Raw genomic sequence first — 19,115 nt, 5'->3', positions numbered from 1 at the left:
ATATGATAACAGTGATGCATATGAAGCAAAATAATAAAAGAAAGTCCCTTCAGCCTGAAATAGTTTTAGCTGTGATTTTTAATTGTTTTAATAAGTTGGGTTTACTGTACTTGTAATGCTATGTTAATGTTACCCACCCTTCCTATTGGTATTAAATATGATTGCAAATATAATAAGTTGATCACATTTTGGTCTTTTTTCCATTGAGTTTGCCAGTTGGAAAAATGTACAGTATGTGCTTCGATTAAAGCTCCACTAAGTGGATCTGTACTAAATCCCATCAGCCTGAACCCATTAAGTCCAAATTGCTAAATGGTTAAAATGTGTAATAGCTTAAAGGTAGTTATTAATCTTCACGCTATTACAATATTGTGCTCCCATGGATATCATGCTCTTTTTAAAACCCCCCCCCCCCCCCCCCCCCCCCCCCCAACAATTTATTTTGCTTTTCAACATTTTATTATGCATATTTAGGAATTTCATTTTTTTTTTATCTAGTAATTCTTTTTAATGAGGACACATTTTGTAACCACATTTTAATAGTGTTTTTTTTTTTTTTTTTTGTAAAATTGCTTTTAAAATTTACACATTTTGTTGCTACATGATGTTTTCTACTTAAATGTTCGCAATTTCTCATTAAAGGAGATCAACAGCAGCACTGGCTACAGCCAGATAACACACCAGTAAAATCTGCTTTTTATAGCTTCTCCATGCTGAACAGTCTTTGCCATTCAGTCCTGGCTGTCTCCCATGTAGATACTGACAATGGAATAATTTCTGCAAAACGTGAAAGGCATCAAAAGCTATAAAATTAATCTGTTGGATCTATTTTTTAATAAAAAATTAAGACTGTTATGCAATTTAAACATATTTTCCAGTTCTTTAAATTAACACAGTACTGTAGATACCTCTACAAAAGAAACATCGCCTCAGTCTTTTATTTAAGTAACTGGCAGCTGCTGTAATTCTACCCAATTGCATTGTTCTGCTATATATCTTCTTCTGCATGCACAGGTTGTAATAGTCGGATACGTTTTCTAATGCATTAAAGTACAGCATTGAAAAAATGCTAACCCTGTAAGTTCTCAGCTTGCTTTAAGTCACTGAAAATGCCAACCAAAATGTTAATGTCCAATAACATCTTTCAAGGGTCTTGGTCCTGCAAGGCAAAGATAAGTATTACCATCTGAAGGCAGACCCTTTTACTTTTTCCTTTCTGTTTTCCTACCTAAAATGTGATGCACTGTTTTAGCACTTAAGCTCATCAGTGATGGAGAGTTTAGAACAAAGACCAGGTATTGAAAGGATAGGGTTGACACAACAGGACATCTCCAACCTAGATATTTAACTTTAAGTCTGCTTTGAGCCAAGGTGGATTAAAAACCAATTGCTGACAACTGGGGTTGGGATTTTAATGCTTTAAACCCCTCATTTCACATCACAAGAACTCATTTTACGCAGGCCTTTAATGGACAACAAGTGGCTTTCAATTGTTCTGACTTCGACCTTCTTTGAACCTGGGTTTCCAGATGTTACTATAGAGTGCTCCAAGCAGGGGAAAAACACTGCACCACCCACTTCCCGTAATCTTACATTTACAGTAATCAGCTGCTATAGAGTCCATGATGTACTGGTACGTAAGAAGCTTGAAAGAATTCATTTAACAAGAACACATCCCAAATGTCACGTTGACTTGATGTATGGAGTAAAAATTGCATATTAAATTACAGGAAAAGTGCGTCCTGTTTTATAAGTGTGTTTACACAGGGCTATTATAAAATATCATGGCCACTTTGCACTGATTCTCTGGAATATACTGTACATTTGTTTTCATTATCATATAATAATACCCAGCAGCAGATACTGTATTATTATTATTATAATACAATCCCAGTCTGCTTTCCCTGTGTAATAATACAAAGCCCAGTCTTGTTCTGTACCTGTGATGTCCACGGTATATTTTGTTAAAAATTCATATTTGTACATTATTGTGAAAATGCCACTTTAGTATTATAAATGTAGTTATCTAATAGCACCTCAGCAATATGGATATGAGGATTTCTATTAATCATGGAATAGAAATAAGGTTATGTATATTCATAGGAGTTAGAGAATGTAAGTGATAAATAGTTTGGAGCTACTATTAAAGGTTAGTAATGGTTAAAGCAGTTATTCATAAAATAATAAAAGTATGATACTTTCAGTCATGCGCTGAAAACCCATCAATAAATATGAAATATACACATTTTTTGGAATTAGTTATAATCTTACAGAAAAAGGAAGGAGTAGCAATGGTACCACTATTTCTATTACAACATTTTAATCATTTGTTTTAGTTAAATTTTGATATAGATAGATATATCTGCTTCCCTTGTCTGATTCACTGGTTCAAGTGAAAATTACGTTCACTACAACCCCATAATAAACAGATTCTTTACAAGGCAATCTGATTGGCTTGTCAGAATCGATAAAAAACTGACAAGTATAGCAAGCATGTTTAATTTGTTACCCTGCAAACTTCAGCCTGTAACCTCTGCTTCAGATTCCTTTCTTCAGCTAGGGATATAACTGAAAATGATTGCAGTGCCCTAGGATAGCTAATTGGGAAAGCCTGTTTGGAATGCAGATACGTGGACTCTTTTGGCAAACAGTTAAAGTAACACAAGCACACTTTTTTTCACCATTTTGATTGTTTCCTAACCTAAATTTAAGCAGAATGTAATATATTTCCACATTCTGTGATTTATACGGGATCTGTTTTAAGTCAAACAAACCAGAATCGGGGGCTGATTGCCGGCATCCTTTATGCACTGCGGCCAAGTGTATTTATGTGCTTCTCACACAGTGACATGTTTCAGATCTCAAGTTCCATAACACAGTAAATCAGCTTTTATTAAATTACGATCGAGATGTTACACTTGTGTCAACAGGTTGCTAATGCAAAATACATTTTTGACCGTTCTTTGAAACTGGCCAAACACCTGTTTGAACGTATATGGACTTTGAGACACCTTTCAGTCATGAGGTCATTGGGACTATAATTAACTGCATAGCACATGTTGGTGTAATGTTTTGTTTAGCTACTTGGCTTAAATATTAACCAAACCTGTCAAAATTAATTTCCATGGCAAACCCTTTTTAAGCACACAGTCACAGCTATTACATTTATTTTTACTGATTTATTTAGTTCAGTGTTATTTTTTTTTAGCAGTGTTTTATTATTTTAAGAGGTGAGAGTTGGGTAGCATTTCCCTCTATGGAGCAAATGCAGAACAATCTGGTGTTTTGTAAGACTTCCCTTAGTGCTCCAGCCCTGTGATTTAGTCATGCTGTGCAGAGACCGACAATTCAGTGTCAGTGCTTGTTTAAATTGTTAGTTGGGCCAAGTGATATGAATGTTTTTCGTATAGTCTCAGCTGAGCACTACTTGACCTGTTGACATTTTTTTTTTTTTTTTGGCAGGGGGTAGGTTGGTAGGTGAGGGGTATCTGGGCTCTGGCTAGAAATCCGACACACTTGGAATCACACTGTATAGGCAAACAAACATTTTTGATGAAGAGCCACACACTCGCTCCATCTACTTATCATGATGTAAACTCAATAACCACCTGCTACACCACATCTAAGTGGCAGACTCTGTTTCAGCAAGTTCACTTATTAAGGCATACGTCTTGAATTTTCCTGGCTTAATTATGCATGGCCTCTGTATTATTATAAATGTTGGTGGCTGTATCAAAATGTATTGCATGTGTCTGCACTGTTTAAAAATGGGTTACAAAATACTAGTTGTGTACAGATCCAATGCATTTAGCACTTAATAATAACAAGTTATCTTTCAGTGTAGGCCTTACTTAAAATAATAATAATAATAATAATTTCAATGGTGATAAATATACGATAGCAACATTTTCCACCAGAGTAGAAAACGTTTCTCTGCGTGCGTTGGCTTAGCACCGGCATTTTGCTGGGTTTGTTTAAGTTTCATGAAATTTAGAAACTGACCCCTGACTATTACAATAGCGCTCTATTAGTTTAGAATACAAGTTTGGGATATAACTGTGAAGTTCTTAAACTTTGTAGTTTGTCAAAGAAATAAAATGTTCTCTTATCACAAGATTGAAACATTCCATAGTGCACTAGAGAGTTTCATGTAATCCCCAAGGCATGATACTAATTATTGAGAGAATCCTATTGCATTACCTCAGACTGATATTGTTGGTAAAGATTAATTTTTAAGAATAAACTAAACCCAGGGAAAGTCTCAAGTTTCATACAGATTTATCAAAAGAAAATGTTATTTTTGGCTTTATGTTTAAACAGTTTGAACACAATTGAAACAAACTGCTTTACTGCTTAAATTGAATACGTTTATTGTGTGCTGCCAATTCATTAAATATGGTGTAAATGTTTTGTATTTCGATACAGTGCACCACAGTCAAATAACTGGGCTCAATAAATTATATTGCTCAGTTTAAGCATTCTGAAATTTAAAATATAACCACTTGTTTGGTCTGAGCTATAAAAGAACCACATTTGAATTAAACTATATGCTTTTACAGTGCATAAATGCATATTATAACATGTAATAGTCATTTGAATATTTACTTTAAATGTCAGTAAATTATCTCATCTGTATTCGTAGCCAAATTAGTAAAACATGGTATCTGCATTTTCAAAGCATGTAGGCTTAGTGACAGCAGCTATGTGCATTTCGCTTTGATTTCTATTTATTATTGAGTAATGAAAACAGCTGAGTGTTGAGGTAATGCTTTTTGACTAATGCATCCTTAAAGGCAAAACATTTTATTAAAGAAAAGGATCAGTGTATTGTTTTAGATGTCTTTTCCTGTCTGTTTCCACTGATATTACTGTTTATGAATTTGTATACAGCGCATACATTTTAAAATATCTTAAAATTTGACCAGTTATGAAAGGTTTGCTGGTTTTACTCATGGAAGGTGAGCCACTGATATACTCGCTAATACTAATGTGGTTTTAATAACTTGAAATATAGGATTTTTCCTATAACTCTTTTTAACTTTATATGTCTGTTTCTATAGTATTGCTTGGGGTTTTAAAAAAATAAATAAATAAATAAAATTCTGGAGGATTGAACCAGACACCATCCCATGTCTTAGTATATGCGTTGCTTATATTTTAAAATTTAAGGCAAAAACGAAAAATTTAAAGAAAAAAACTCGTGCTGTACTTATAAAGTTGGACAATGCCCACTTTGGAGGCTTTCCATCCCCTGAAATTAATTTTGGAAATAATAGACAAAGAAATAAATACAATTGTCTGCTTCATACTAATATGAAGTACGAAATAACAAGAACTCTAGTAGAAACTATACTCATTTTTAACTAAATGTCAAATAGAGATATAAACGTGTATCTTTTCTACACTCTAGGTGCTGTGTTGCTGGCCAGTGTTCAGGGAATTTCAGTCAATGTGGACCCCATCTTCTACACTTGGCTCCTCCACCAACCTCAAAAGGGAAGCAGCCGGCATTCACATCAGGTATTGAGATTAGAACTAACTAACCATCATTCATCAGCTTTGCAGCAGTGGGGATTTGTAAAGTTTCATTTCTTGTTTGTCTGTTAAATGACTATTCACGCTTCCTGACAGATTTTCTCTCGTTTTAAACCACTGTATATTTCTGACAGCTGCCATGGTTGTGTTTATTACATTGCAATTGTATTGAACACAAAAAAAAGGGATTTATGGAACTGTTACATTTTACTTTCATGCAACAGACATGCTGTAATCTACAAAAAAACATAGAACAACAATCCATAAACTTTGTACATGTAGTTTTGGCTTTTTTTTTTTTGTTTTTTTTTGTTTTTTTTCCTTTGATATGAAAAGGCACACCTACAGCTTTAACCCAATTCTAACAAATATTTAAACAATATAACTTACAGAAATAAAAATGCTTTTAATCAAATGTTCTCATGCTTTGTCTACTGAGCATTATAAATAAATATTATCATAATTTTTTGTGGTTCAAGAAAATTCTGTGTATTTTGGTTTCATGCATTCTATTCTATTTTTTAATTCTATAATGTATGTATAATATTAAAAAGTAATACAACAGTAACATATACTCCGTGAACCGTGAAAAAAGGTTACAGGGCAAGGCAGGAGGGAAATGAAAATATAATATGCTGAAATTTCTGTTATTTTACACATACCATAACAGAATCTCAATCCGGTTCTATAGATAAACAGAAGAATAAAATATCTTAATTAAAATTAACTATACAGCTTGACCAAAAAAAAAAAAAAAAAAAAGCGCCACATGTGGTATGTTTTTTTAAAACTTCAAACTGCATGTGTGTATTAATTTATTTTTGCTTTCATAACCTTTACCCTGTATTGCTTGAGTCTATTTCTATAGGCTTATGATTGCTATTATATTCTTAAATGATATACCATTACACCATATACGTGAAACACATTTGTTATTATACTTAAATTTACTACTTTGTTTTGCGGATGACAGTTAAAGCCTTCTTATCTAAGATATGTTTCATTTTCAAAGTAAAGGATAACATTTGCTTAATCCAGTATCCATATTTATACCACTTTCAAGGATCCAATGGCTTAGATAAGATAATGTTGTTTGAGCCAAGGATTTGTCCTAGACTCTGTTATTGTTGCACTGATAGATCATTTTAGTTTTCATATTAGGTCTGGGCAGTGTAAATGTGTCAGAAATACTGGATCATCCATAATTTACCATTTATAACTTTATATCTTTTCTTACAAATCAGTTATTGTTTCTTTTATGTTTCCATTTTATTTAATATTTTACTAAAATTCAAGATTTAAAAAAACACATAACTTTTATTGGCATTCAGTGTTTGTTTTCAGTCTTCAAGTGGTGTGCTTTGTGATTAAAATAAAATGTATATTAATTTTTTTGAACAACCATTATTTTGTTCTTTACAATTGTCTGCTGTTACAGTTTACTGCCTTTTAGATTTGTCTACAGTATATTTTTTAGTAAATGACTTTTTAAATTGTATTTGTTGTTTTACCAAAGATATGGATTTATGAAATTCTTTACACTAAAGCGCAGTTTTCTTCAAAACACGCTTTGCTGTTTGTTACTAGTTTTGTATCACTAACGGTTTTATTGTCATGTCATAAATGTTGTAAAATGGTAAATCTGATAAATCGCTCAAGTAGCTACCTCAAAAAAAAATACAGTATGTGGTACTCTGGAAATGAGGTCTGTCAGGTATTATTGTTAAGAAATAAATAGCCAATGATCTATTAGTAAAGAAACATTTAAAGCAATTGCACTGTTCCATGAGTTTAAAGTGGTTGTAGCTAAGAAAATAAGTCTGCAAATCTTTCAGTACAAAAGTCTCAGATGTGTAGTTTGGTGCGACACCAAAGAAACTTTTCCATTTCCATGCCTTCGACCCAGCAATGAGTTACAATTTTATTTCCTAAGTTGTGTCACCTCAGCAGAGCATGTCAGGTAATTGGGGAAGCAGCTGGTTGGTTAATGACTGGAAAGAAGGCTTTCAAGAGATGGGACAATTGTACTCTCCTGATAAATGACCAACCAAGTGCAACACTAGCCAAGTACATGACTTGCAAACATGTATTTCTTAAACCAGATATCTTAAAATGAAACAAAACTGGACATTTCAGACCAATATAGCAAATGGAGATTGCAATGCCATTATGATGATATCATTGTAGCTACCAACCCTAAAGTTGTGTGTGTTTTATTACATTTAAGAGCTCAGTTAATTGGATTGTAAGTAAAATAGTTAATATACTGATTTATTGTGTTCTGTTGCTGTAGACTGCAGGAGCCATTCCTGTAACCTTGCCTGTGACCAAAAAGAAGGAGGAAGAGTTGTCGGTTGGCAGTGCGCCTTTGGCAAAACAGCTGTCAAACCAGGCCTCTGAGTATGCTAGCAGCCCTGTCAAAACCAAAACAGTAACAGGTAAGCAACTTTTCCCTTAATTGAACTTGTAAATCACAGTTCAATAAACTCAGCTGTAAAAACATTATGACATATAGTATCTGTCAACCTAAAACAAATGTGTGTGTGTGTGTGTGTGTGTGTGTGTGTGTATATATATATATATATATATATATATATATATATATATATATATATATATATATATATCTAACAGAATGATTGCATTTAATTTAATTAATGTATTTATTTTAAACATTTTAGTGGTTTAAAAAACATATAACTATTTTTGGTATTTTTGAATGATTGCCTCTGGACATGACATAAACAGGGGAACATTACTATAGGCTTGGTACCATTACAACCCTGCAATGGAAACCATTTGCCAGTTTTCTAACTACTGTACAGGAACAATAACTGTTTTATAACTGAGCAGGTGTTCCTCAGCAGTTTCATAGTCACTAGCTCAATAACTGAAAAAAAATTGGTAGCATTTTTAATTTGCAGTTACCCCAAAAAAGACTTCTATAAATGCCCTGGCTTACAGTCATTAAATTTAGTATGGCCCCATGTTTCACAGTGGATGAAACTTGAGTGGTGAAGTTGCTTAACGCATTCCTTTCAACAGAGGTAGGGTTAACACCCTTAGGCCAAGTCCCTTGTTTCATTAGTGCAGTTGATAACCGAAGGTTGTATTAAAATCTGAGCTACCATAATTTTTTAGTATAATGTATATTCATTTACACATTCAAGTAACATTTCTGTGTGTTATATAATGGCATTTCTCAACTCTACTTTTTTTATTTATTTTTTTTTTAAACCAGGACCAAGTCTTTTTTTAAATACTAACAATAAGTCCTGTATTCACAGACAGTTTTCCCAAGAAAGTGGAGGTGAGGACAAGCGTAATATTAGAGTTGGGCGATTATGACCTGTTCCTGTTAGCCATTGTCAACAATTGTTGGCACAATAATCAAGATTATCGTAATTTATGTTATGACTTTCTCCCTAGTTAAGCCCGAGACTGACCAGACAAGTATGCACCCAGACACACAGGAGCGGTATGCACTAATGGTAGTTGTCAGTACCACAACGTAGACTATGTACTCGAATATAAATTTACATATTTGGCCAAAAGTTTTGCATCACATAGTTTAATATTAGGATGCAGATATAATAAAAAAAAAAAAAAAAAAAACTTTTGGAACATCATTTCGATATTTTATTTAACATCTAATAAACTACAAAATGGTATCTAAAAAGTCTTCCGGAAACTACAATAGCAGTACAGTATTTCATGTTACATTTAAAAATGTCACATGCTTCAATTTTTGGAAAACTACAAAGCGATATGTAATTTCAGTATATCAGCGTAACATTCTTAATTCTATAGGGCACTATGCAAAACTTTTGGTAATCTACTAAATAAAAACAATGGTTTGTTTTTCAACGTTTTTTTTTTCTGTCATCTATATGCAGGTGTATGAAATGAGTGATCTGATCTTAGCAAAGAAACATACAATACGTTGCTGACAGCGACTACTAAGATGTTAGAAAATATATCATTTTACAGCCAGTTATTTAGTAAAAATAGTAGTATTAAACTACAGAAATAATAAAAAAAAAACCAAGAAAGATGCTTACTAGAGGCAATGTATAAAATACTGACTTGCCTCTCCTTGTATGAAATATGGGAGGGATCAAACTGTGATTGGTTAATCCACCGACAGTACCGCATGGCAGGCAGAAAAAAAAAGCTCTGGATTTGATTTGAATGGTACCGCTCAGCGGCACTGCGGACTAGCGGTATCATCCCGCTGTAATCTGTCCAAAACCATATAAAAGCAATGACAGCGATACAGGCGGCAAAATGCCTCGCGAGCCGCAACCGCGCCACGCCTGCCTGTCCCGGGCTTTAGTAGTTTTGCACACTTTAAGTAAAGCCATATCACTGGATCATCACTCAGTAGAGGGGAAGATTGAATTAAAAAAAAAAATTCTTGCCCAGTTACATTACATGGAACTCATTTAATATTCTTCATAATCTCGGCATGGACAAGTATGTGAAAGGAGGAAGAAAACACCTTGGTATCACTGGTGCTTATCTTCAGAAGCAATAATATAAAACTATAAATAATTGAGATGCAAATTATTAACTCAAATATTGTGATAACCCATTGTTGTTTAATGTTATTCTATATGGGATATTGTAGCACTTTAACAGCGTAGCATACAAGAGACGCACACTATACAAGTAATGCAAACTGAGGCTGCTCTGCCATGCGTGTTGTACAAACGTTAATTACACGTTATATCCTGAACATTTTGGATGGTGCTTGTGCTGTTGTGTCTCCAACAACCTAAATGTGCTTCTTGTCTGTTTTTATTTTATTTAAATAAATGCACTGTTATTTTAAGTGCCAATGTTTAAATTAAAGCATAAACATTTGAAATAATTCCACTTTATTTTCTTTCTGCACCACTAATCTAAGAACAAGAGAACCATTAGCAACTTCGTGATTTACTTTAGCTTTTAAAAGCCAAGCTGTAATGGGCTCCAGTGAAAGGTCTTGTTGTATTCCTTGGTATCCATCCTTGCCTAATCAGTTCTCTAACATGAAGACATGTTGGCTTACTTATATTTATATAGTCTTTAATACACAACTATACTTGTTGCTATTGTATACACTTGGAGCCCAACAAGCTGCTATACGTCAGCCTCACTTTAAGTGGAGAGTGCTTTTGTTTTGCCAGTTGACCATCTGCAGCCAACCGAAAATAAACTGTGATCCAAATATAACTGATCCACCCCTAATCCCTGACAGTCAAGTCTGATTTTTTAAATGTTTCACAATCCAAAGGCCACATCAAAAAATACCATATTTATGAAATGTGTAATAGATTATCTGTTGAAAAATTGCTGCATTGTGCAATGTAAAGCATTCTTTTCTGTAAGTTATTAGTTATTTTTTTAACAAAAAAAATAAAAAAATGAAACAGAGAAAAGGAGTTTTATATATAATATATATATATATATATATATATATATATATATATATATTCCACTTGTACAGTGATTGTTGTCAGTTCAATGTTGTCAACTGGATGGCACTGTATGGTATGCAACACCATAAATACCAAAAAAAATGTTGGTTTACGTTCAGTTACAGCAGTTGTTCACTGGATGGCACTGTATGGTATGCAACAAAATAAATGAAAAAAAATGATTTAAACGGCGAGTCATTTAATTTACTGTGTAGTGGGGACATTGGTAGTGCTGTTATCTTTTAATTATTTATATATATTTTAAGCTATGTATAAATTAACATATAAGGTACTAAACTAAGCATTTCAATCAGGCGATAATCCGATATATTTTAATTTATTGCTTTGGGTATTATTAATGCATATTACTGTTGCACCAACCAAAAAAAAAAACTTTATTACAAGAAATAATAGCAGAAAGGTCACTGTTGCTTAGTATTCAATAAATTAATAATAATAATAATAATAATAATAATAATATACTAATGATAAAACAGTATGCTCAGAATGCATTCTCTATGTAAACAGGGTCCAAGTTAATCTACTGCCAACATGAAGGCTAGTAGTAGAAAAAGATGAACATTTTTGCAGATTAAACTGTTCACAAAAATCTTCAGTTTTTCTAGCAATTACAAAAAGGCTTACTGAGCTAGGAGGATGTTTAGCACATACAGTCCAGTATATCGGGAGGATTTTCTGATTTACAGCTTTCTACAGTTTTCTGTTTAGATCACTGCAGCATGTGGATTCCTCATGAAGTTGCTTTTGCATTAGGTATGTCAACCTCTCTGTAGGTCTAATAACAAATAAAGCAAAAAAATAAAAAATAAGAAACTTGTATTGGAAATAACTGGAATTGCAAAGCAGATGTAAAATTACATATTGTTTCCTAGTCTAATCAAGTTGTAAAGAGGGAGAAGCGCTTATAACGTGTGCTTTTAATTATCTGAAACAATAAGCTGCTCATTTTCAGACAATCAGCGAAATGGCAACTCCTTTCTTAAGTTATTTAGGGGGGAACGACGACTCGGTTTCATCATTTAACTAAACTTCCTTCTCTGTCATAAAATCCCATTTCCTTTGTGATTAATTAGGCATTTTAGTTCAGTGTGAAATTACTTTATGGCTGTAAGTTCAATAATAATGAACAAAACGTGTAAGCTTTAACTCTCCAAGGACCTGGTGTTTTTTCTTACCAAATATTATTTTTCTTCATTATTTCCTTTGTGTTGTAAGTAAGGGGTGTATGCGGATTGTACAGAAAATCTTCTTATGTTGAACTATTTAGAACAAACCCTAGAGTTATATTCAAGAGAACTGATGACATTTTACATGTAATGATTAGAATTGGTTTTAATTAATACTAAGTTTGTTTATTGCTTTTCCACACATGTCAGTGATGATAAGAACACGGGTAGAACACTTCGGCAGTGCTTTATTGTTAAATCTACAAACATGGCAAGCTAAAGAGAAAGCAAGCAAGATTATCTTTTGTTATGAGAAATTCAATGCTTTAACTTTTTTAAATCAAACTTTGTAGTCATTCGCATAGTCAGTCCTTGTGTAGATCTTTTATGTGGCATGTCGAATAACTCATTATTTGTTGATTCATTTTTATTTTATTTTGATATTAATATATTACAGTTTAAATACTACATTGTGATGGAGCCAATTGACCAATGTGGTTTTCTTTCATTATTAGGTTAGATAACACCTAATTTGTTAATAATCTACATAAATGTATTTTGTTTTTCATTTCTAATTACCTTTTAAATAAATTACGTGTGGATATTTATGTTAGATAGTCCTCAGTATTTTAGTTTTGGACTTGGATTGAGCAAATGGTACATTTTTCCCCATTATGTAACATGCGTACAATTCCTAAACATGGAAATTTTATACAGTGTATTCAGTGTCTACTTTAGTCATCATCATCATGTTGTCCTATACTCTCATGATAGGTTTTATTAAATCATCTAAATTTGTGTTTTCAGTTTATTTCATAACAAAATATTGATAGGATCCAAAAGCAACTGAAGTCACAAAGTTGGATTTCTTTTTTTTTTTCCATCAAAAAGAAATATATGACTTAAGAGATCACAATCAAGACCTTTTGAGTCACCATCAAGTTTTGAAAGCAAACATATTATGTCAGAGATTTTAGATATTTACTGAAATGTAATTATACAGTGAAGGGCATTGTGTAAGTAAAAATAGTACAATGTTGTGGTGAGAGCTGTCCTGAACATTCCTGTGGCTGATCCTGCAGTAATAAAGTTAGATGTAATGTTTTGCAAAGATTTACGAATAAATGCACATATGCATTTGCAGTGTGCTTTTATATGTGAAACATATGGGACATGTACAAAATGTTCCTTTCCAAAAACATTTTTCTGTTTAAATATTTTGTTGGTATTGCTGAAAGCTTTTTGTAAGGGCTAGTCATTGAAACTTACACAGCTATTCCTTGCTCTCTTAACTTTAGCAATCAAGGGTCCGAGCTGGTTTTTTTCTTTGAACTGAACCAGTGAAAATGTCAAATTTTTGGGGGGAGCAGTTTAACATGCCAGCAGAGTAGTCGCGTTTTCTAGGAGCTCCTCCACATCCATTTATTTAATCGGTAAAACTGCAATTATTTATTTTTTGTTCAGGGAAATTTTACTTCATAACGGTACCCATGTCCAAAAAACAAGAAACTCCAGAATCAGGCCATTCAGAACTGAAACTTGCAAGCTACTCTTGAGACATATAACAACCGGCTACAGAAGGTGAAAACGTCTGTAAATTATATAGATTCCAGGGTCACGATACTGGAATTTTATTGCAAAAATGAATCTACTGAAAGTAATGCACTGAAACACAAAGTTGAGGATTTAGAATGCAGAAGTCAGACAAAACCTCAGTGTAATTGGAATTACAGAAGGGGCTGAGGCTCAAAAACCCACAGCCTTTTTTGTCAGATTTCTTTATGGAGGTTGTTGGAGAAGAAAAGTTCAATTCTCCCCGTTATTGACAGAGCACATCACTCTCTAGCTCCCAGACCTCAAGCCAGAGAAAGGCCGTGGCCCTTGATCGTCAGGCTGCATCACTACCAAGTCAAGGAGCAGATAATGCGTATTTCCAGAGAGAAAGGGCATCTTACATTTCGGGGGAAGCGAGTATATATTTTCCCCGACTTCAGCATAGAACTATCGAGACGTCGTGCTGCCTGTGGAAATATTAAGACACAGCTACGGGAGGCAGGGGTAAAATACAGTCTCCTGCATCCTGCCAGGCTTCAGATCACCTTTATTAATATCAAGACACAGCTACGACAGGCAGGGGTAAAATACAGTCTCCTGCACCCTGCCAGGCTTCAGATCACCTTTATTAATATTAAGACACAGCTACAGCTTCCCTCAACACTTTGTAAGGTATTGATATCTCTAATTTTAAAAAAGAATAAGGACCCCTTAGATTGTGGTGCATTTCACCCTAGATCTTTCGCCAAGATCCTATCGAAGCTGTACGTCCCTCTATTATATCCATTGACCAAACTGGTTTTATACAGCAAAGACACTTGCTATCTAACCTTAGACACCTCTTCAGTATAATTTATACACAATCAGCTTCACCCACTCCAGAGGTGGTTATCTCACTTGATGCTGAGAAGGCGTCTGACCGTGTTGAATCGGATTACCTGTTTACTATGCTTCAGAGGTTTGGATTTGGTCTCAACTTTGTTGCATGGGTCAGACTGTTGTATGCATCCCCTTCAGCTTCAGTTCATACAAACGCATCCAGTTCTAATTACTTCCCCCTACATCATGGCACTAGGCAGGGATGCCCCCTTTCTGTGCTTTTATTTGACATTGCTATTGAACCCCTCACCATCTTTCTACGCAATGATCAGGCGGTCCGAAGTGTGGTTCCGGAGGGCCGTGAACAAAGGTCTCTTTATTTGCAGATGACCACCTTCTTTATCTTTCCAACCCCAGCTCTTCCATACCTCAAGTTCTTTCGATCCTTGACGATTTTGGCCAATTTTCTGTCTACAAACTTAATCTTTGTAAATCTTTGCCCTAAAAAATCCCCTTTCTAACTTCCCGTTCAAGGTTGCTACTAGTAGCTTTACATACTCGGGAATCTGAGTCATGCGGTTGTATGCTAATCTTTTTTTGTAATGTCTAACTTCACTCCATTAGATGAGTGCTCAAAACAAGACTTGACACGATGGTGTGCTTTGCCTCTTTCTCTTATTGGTTGTAGAAACTGAATAAAAATGAATATCCTACCCAAAGTTCTTTATCTTTTCCAGTGAATCACAATTTTCATCCCTAAATCAACTGATTTCCTCCTTTGTTTGGAATAAAAAAAAAAACTACAGAGAGCATACCCTCAGAGACCCACTACCAAATCTACTGCTGGTCATCTAATATCCACAATCTTTCCTACTGGTTACACTGCAACAAGGAGGTCCTGAGTGTCTTCATATGGAAGCAACTTCCTGTAAATCCACTTCCTTGCTGACCTTGTATTACTCTATTCTCCCTCTGTCTACATCCCATTTTAGCGCTAACATCCTAGTTCCACACTCTGTAAATGACCTAGCCTTCCGTACCTGGCACAGAGCTGGTCTTACCACTCTTAAGGACATGTATATCAATAACACTTGTGCCTCCTTTGAACAGCTCTCAAGTAAATATAATTTACCCAAATGTCAATTCACTACCTACAGGTTAGGGACTTCATGCGTTGCAGGACTGCCCAATTCCCAGTGCTGCCCCTCGATCCCTCTGGAGCCCGTCTTTAACTCTAATCCTGGGTGTAAGGGCTTGATATCCAAAATATATAACCATATTTTATCTCTTTCTTGGCCCTCCCTGTCTACACTGAAAACTGCTTGGGAACAAGAGTTAGGCTTGATGATCTCTGAATTATTGGAACTCCATTCTTTGGCGAGTTCATTCCTCCCCCATCTGCACCCAACATGGGTTAAATACAGTTCAAAGTTGTACTCTGCATTCACTTTTCCAAGTTGAGATTATCCAAGATCTATTCTGACTTAGACCCAACTTGTGACAGATGCAAACAAACTTCAGCATCCCTCTTACATATGTTTTGGTCCTGTCCCAGATTGGGTCCTCTATGGACCTCTATTTTTGAGACACTTTCTGAGATCTTGCAGTGACATATTGAGCCTACCCCTCTGATTGCACTCTTTGAGGTAACACCTAATGATGTCCCTGTGCCCAATTTGCAGAGATACACCCTGGCCTTTGCTTCCTTGCTGGCTAGACGCCCGATTTATTAAATTGGATATCAGCTGCCCCACACTGACATACTCACTGGCTCAGGAATCTGATGCATGTCCTAAAACTGGAGAAAATAAAATATACTCTATATGGATCCACTGTCTCTTTTTACAAAGCCTGGCAGCCCTTCTTATTGTACATTAATGGGCTGGAGCAGTTGTCTTTACCCTGATCTGTCTTCCCCTCTATACTGATAACCCTGTGAACTATATACCTATGTTTTTTTTTTTTAAATGCATATTTTCTATTTTATTTATGTTATTTTGTCTTAATTGTTCTACCCTGCTCTTGGGTTTATGATTATTGGATAGGATGGGGTACTAAAGGCAGACAAAATGGAAAAGAAAACCATAATATGCAATGTTGTTTGGTTTCTCTGTGTACACCAAGCCATGTTTACATAGAATATGGTTGTGAACAGTTATTTTTCCAATAAATTAAGTCTGCAAAAGAAAAAAATATCTAATTTTCTTTGCTTGCCGCATGTGTGTATTTGTGTTTGTCACACTGAAAACGGGTTCCCATGAAAGTGGATTTGGCCCTGGTGCCTCAGCAGGCTGGGGAGGTAAAACCAGTAAGGATTGAGCAGACACCTGCAGGATTGTCCTTTGTCCTCCAGGGGCAGTAGCCTTCTCACATCCAGCATCCACTGCTGAGCTCCTGGGAGTAAAGAGGTGATTGGCTGTACTGTGGAAAGATCACTCGACTCTATCGTTCTTCACAGCAGTCATGGAGAGTTCCCGAGGTGAGGAGACCTGCTAACTTGGGAAGAAAAACTGGGATAAAAAAAAAATGCTCACAAAGGACAACTCCTGTTTGAAACTTGTAGCTTCAACTCTAGTTTGACTTGGTAGTTGCTGTTCTTAACTTGTTATCGAAGTGGTCCATCATGTGACTTGTCACTTTGTTGGAGTAGCTGCTGCAGGGAATCATTGAAACTTGTAGTGGCTGTCCAGGCATTTAACAGCATGTAGTAACAAGACTTTTAGTACTGTTCAAGCATTTTTTCAATTATGGATTAGCCTTGTTGTAAAGTAAAGTGTAAAAATGATTGAAACATATTTTTCATGATGTATCACTTAAGGGTAGATGCTTTGAACCACTGTGGTGTTATTTGTGCACCGATGATTAACAAAGTGTATGTCTCTTAGCCTCTGTAGATGGCAATATATTTGTCCAGTTGGGTGCTTTTCCTTTGTGGAGCAAATTCTTTGAATTTTTTCAGCATATGAATTGTGTTTTTCATAAACATGATTAAGACCTCTGTAAGCCAACCAGATATCATCTAAAATGTTTTTTATGGTTACAAACATACTTGTTCCTGCAGCTGAGAGACAAGAGAGTGATTAATGTGAAAATAAAAACCAGGCTGCTCTGAAAACAAACAAACCCATCAGAAATAACACTTTTCTAGTAAAAAAAAAAAAAAAAAAAAAGTACAAACTACATAAGCTAATTTTAAGAAAAAAAAAAATTCTGTTTGAAATGTACTCTTGCGAGTGTTGGATACTCAGGCTGTGCAAAATGACATCTGGAATTTCTTATACGTGATTCATCATACACCAAAAGTGCAAAATGCAACCAAGGTCTGTTTTAAAGAGGGTTAAACATCCTCTAAGGTTAAACAGTTATCTCTAAAACCATTGGAAATTTTTTCGTGAATTGCAAAATTATCAAAATGAACCTAAAATTTTGTGATATGGATGACAATTTTTATACTGTATAGACATGTTTTAACAAATGTTTTTAAACATTTTGTAGATATGGCTTGAAAACAAATTGGTGTTTCCTATCCAAGAAGTTATTGCATGCGATAGTGGAAACACTGTCAAATCTTCCAGCAGGGTTTCTCTCTTCTTGCTTCTGATTGTGCCACCTGTATAGTCAAACCTGACAGATTTTTTGTTGTTGTTCTTGTGAAACCTTGCACTTGGTCATGTTGATATCTTGAGGCTCTGGAGCTTCTAGTAAAACAGGAGTCTATTTTAATAATAATCTCACTGACATCATCAGAGCCTAATATTAGCTATTGGCACTGGGAAAAGATTATAGCATTTTTAATAAACATACCCTAATCTCCCTCCAGCGAAGTTCAGAATGAAATATTAGCAATAGCCATTTTTAAAATAATGGACTGTTTTCACTGAAAATGTGTCCTGGTTTGTGAAACTGTCATTCGGTACTTTGAGGTCTTTTGAAAATGTCATATTTCAGATAAGGAGTTCTAACATATATTGTATTAATGGCTTAACAATGAACCCTATATCCCCTCTAATACATGTTTTAAATAGAGCAGTATAATTGTGACAGAAGTAACTTCATTAACAAATAATAAAAAATGAGCAATCAGAAGGGTAATAAAACATTTTTGTAAAAAAAAAAAAAAAACTCAGAATGTAAACTTAAACACCGTTACTGTATGTTTCTCAATTGTGTTCAGCCAATACAAAGACATTAAAGAGTTAGATAATAATAATATTTAAGTGATCAATCATGCCTGGTACAGCACTGCAAACTGTTTTTTGTTTGCTCTCCCTTTTTCCAGCTTTGTGTACAGTCAAAAATAATTTCAGTTGGGTTTACTGTTGAGATAAATCCTGCAGGGGTGCAATAAGAATAAGGGTTTTGAGAATTCCACTGAATCTTGACAGATGCGTATGAATTCTCTGTGGTGTGCATCTTTTCCTCTGGTTTCTTGGACAGATAGTTGTGGGGGTGTTGGCACACACTTCCATTTCCATAGGTCAACACTTTGGTTCCAGGCTTTTAGTTTAGGCTTCCGCCTGGTCCCTGTTTCAAACCCACAGATTGGAGGTTTGTAGTC

General features: G+C 34.7%; 1 protein-coding gene across 4 annotated transcripts in view; it reads left to right on the top strand.

Moving 5' to 3' along the window:
- The window catches only part of LOC121314944 (vacuolar protein sorting-associated protein 13B-like), a 356,349-nt gene that overhangs the window by 144,412 nt on the left and 192,822 nt on the right, over window positions 1–19,115 (top strand). For all 4 annotated transcript variants that reach the window (XM_041248730.1, XM_041248729.1, XM_041248731.1 and 1 more), the window contains exons 20-21: window positions 5,411–5,520; window positions 7,829–7,973. In XM_041248730.1, coding sequence (XP_041104664.1) covers window positions 5,411–5,520; window positions 7,829–7,973 — 255 coding nt within the window. The remainder of the gene's footprint in view (window positions 1–5,410; window positions 5,521–7,828; window positions 7,974–19,115) is intronic.

The sequence above is a fragment of the Polyodon spathula genome, chromosome 4, assembly GCF_017654505.1.
Source record: "Polyodon spathula isolate WHYD16114869_AA chromosome 4, ASM1765450v1, whole genome shotgun sequence".
NCBI classification, from domain to species: domain Eukaryota; kingdom Metazoa; phylum Chordata; class Actinopteri; order Acipenseriformes; family Polyodontidae; genus Polyodon; species Polyodon spathula.
The sequence above is the reverse complement of the archived record's forward strand: the minus strand, read 5'-3'. Positions and strand labels throughout refer to the sequence as shown.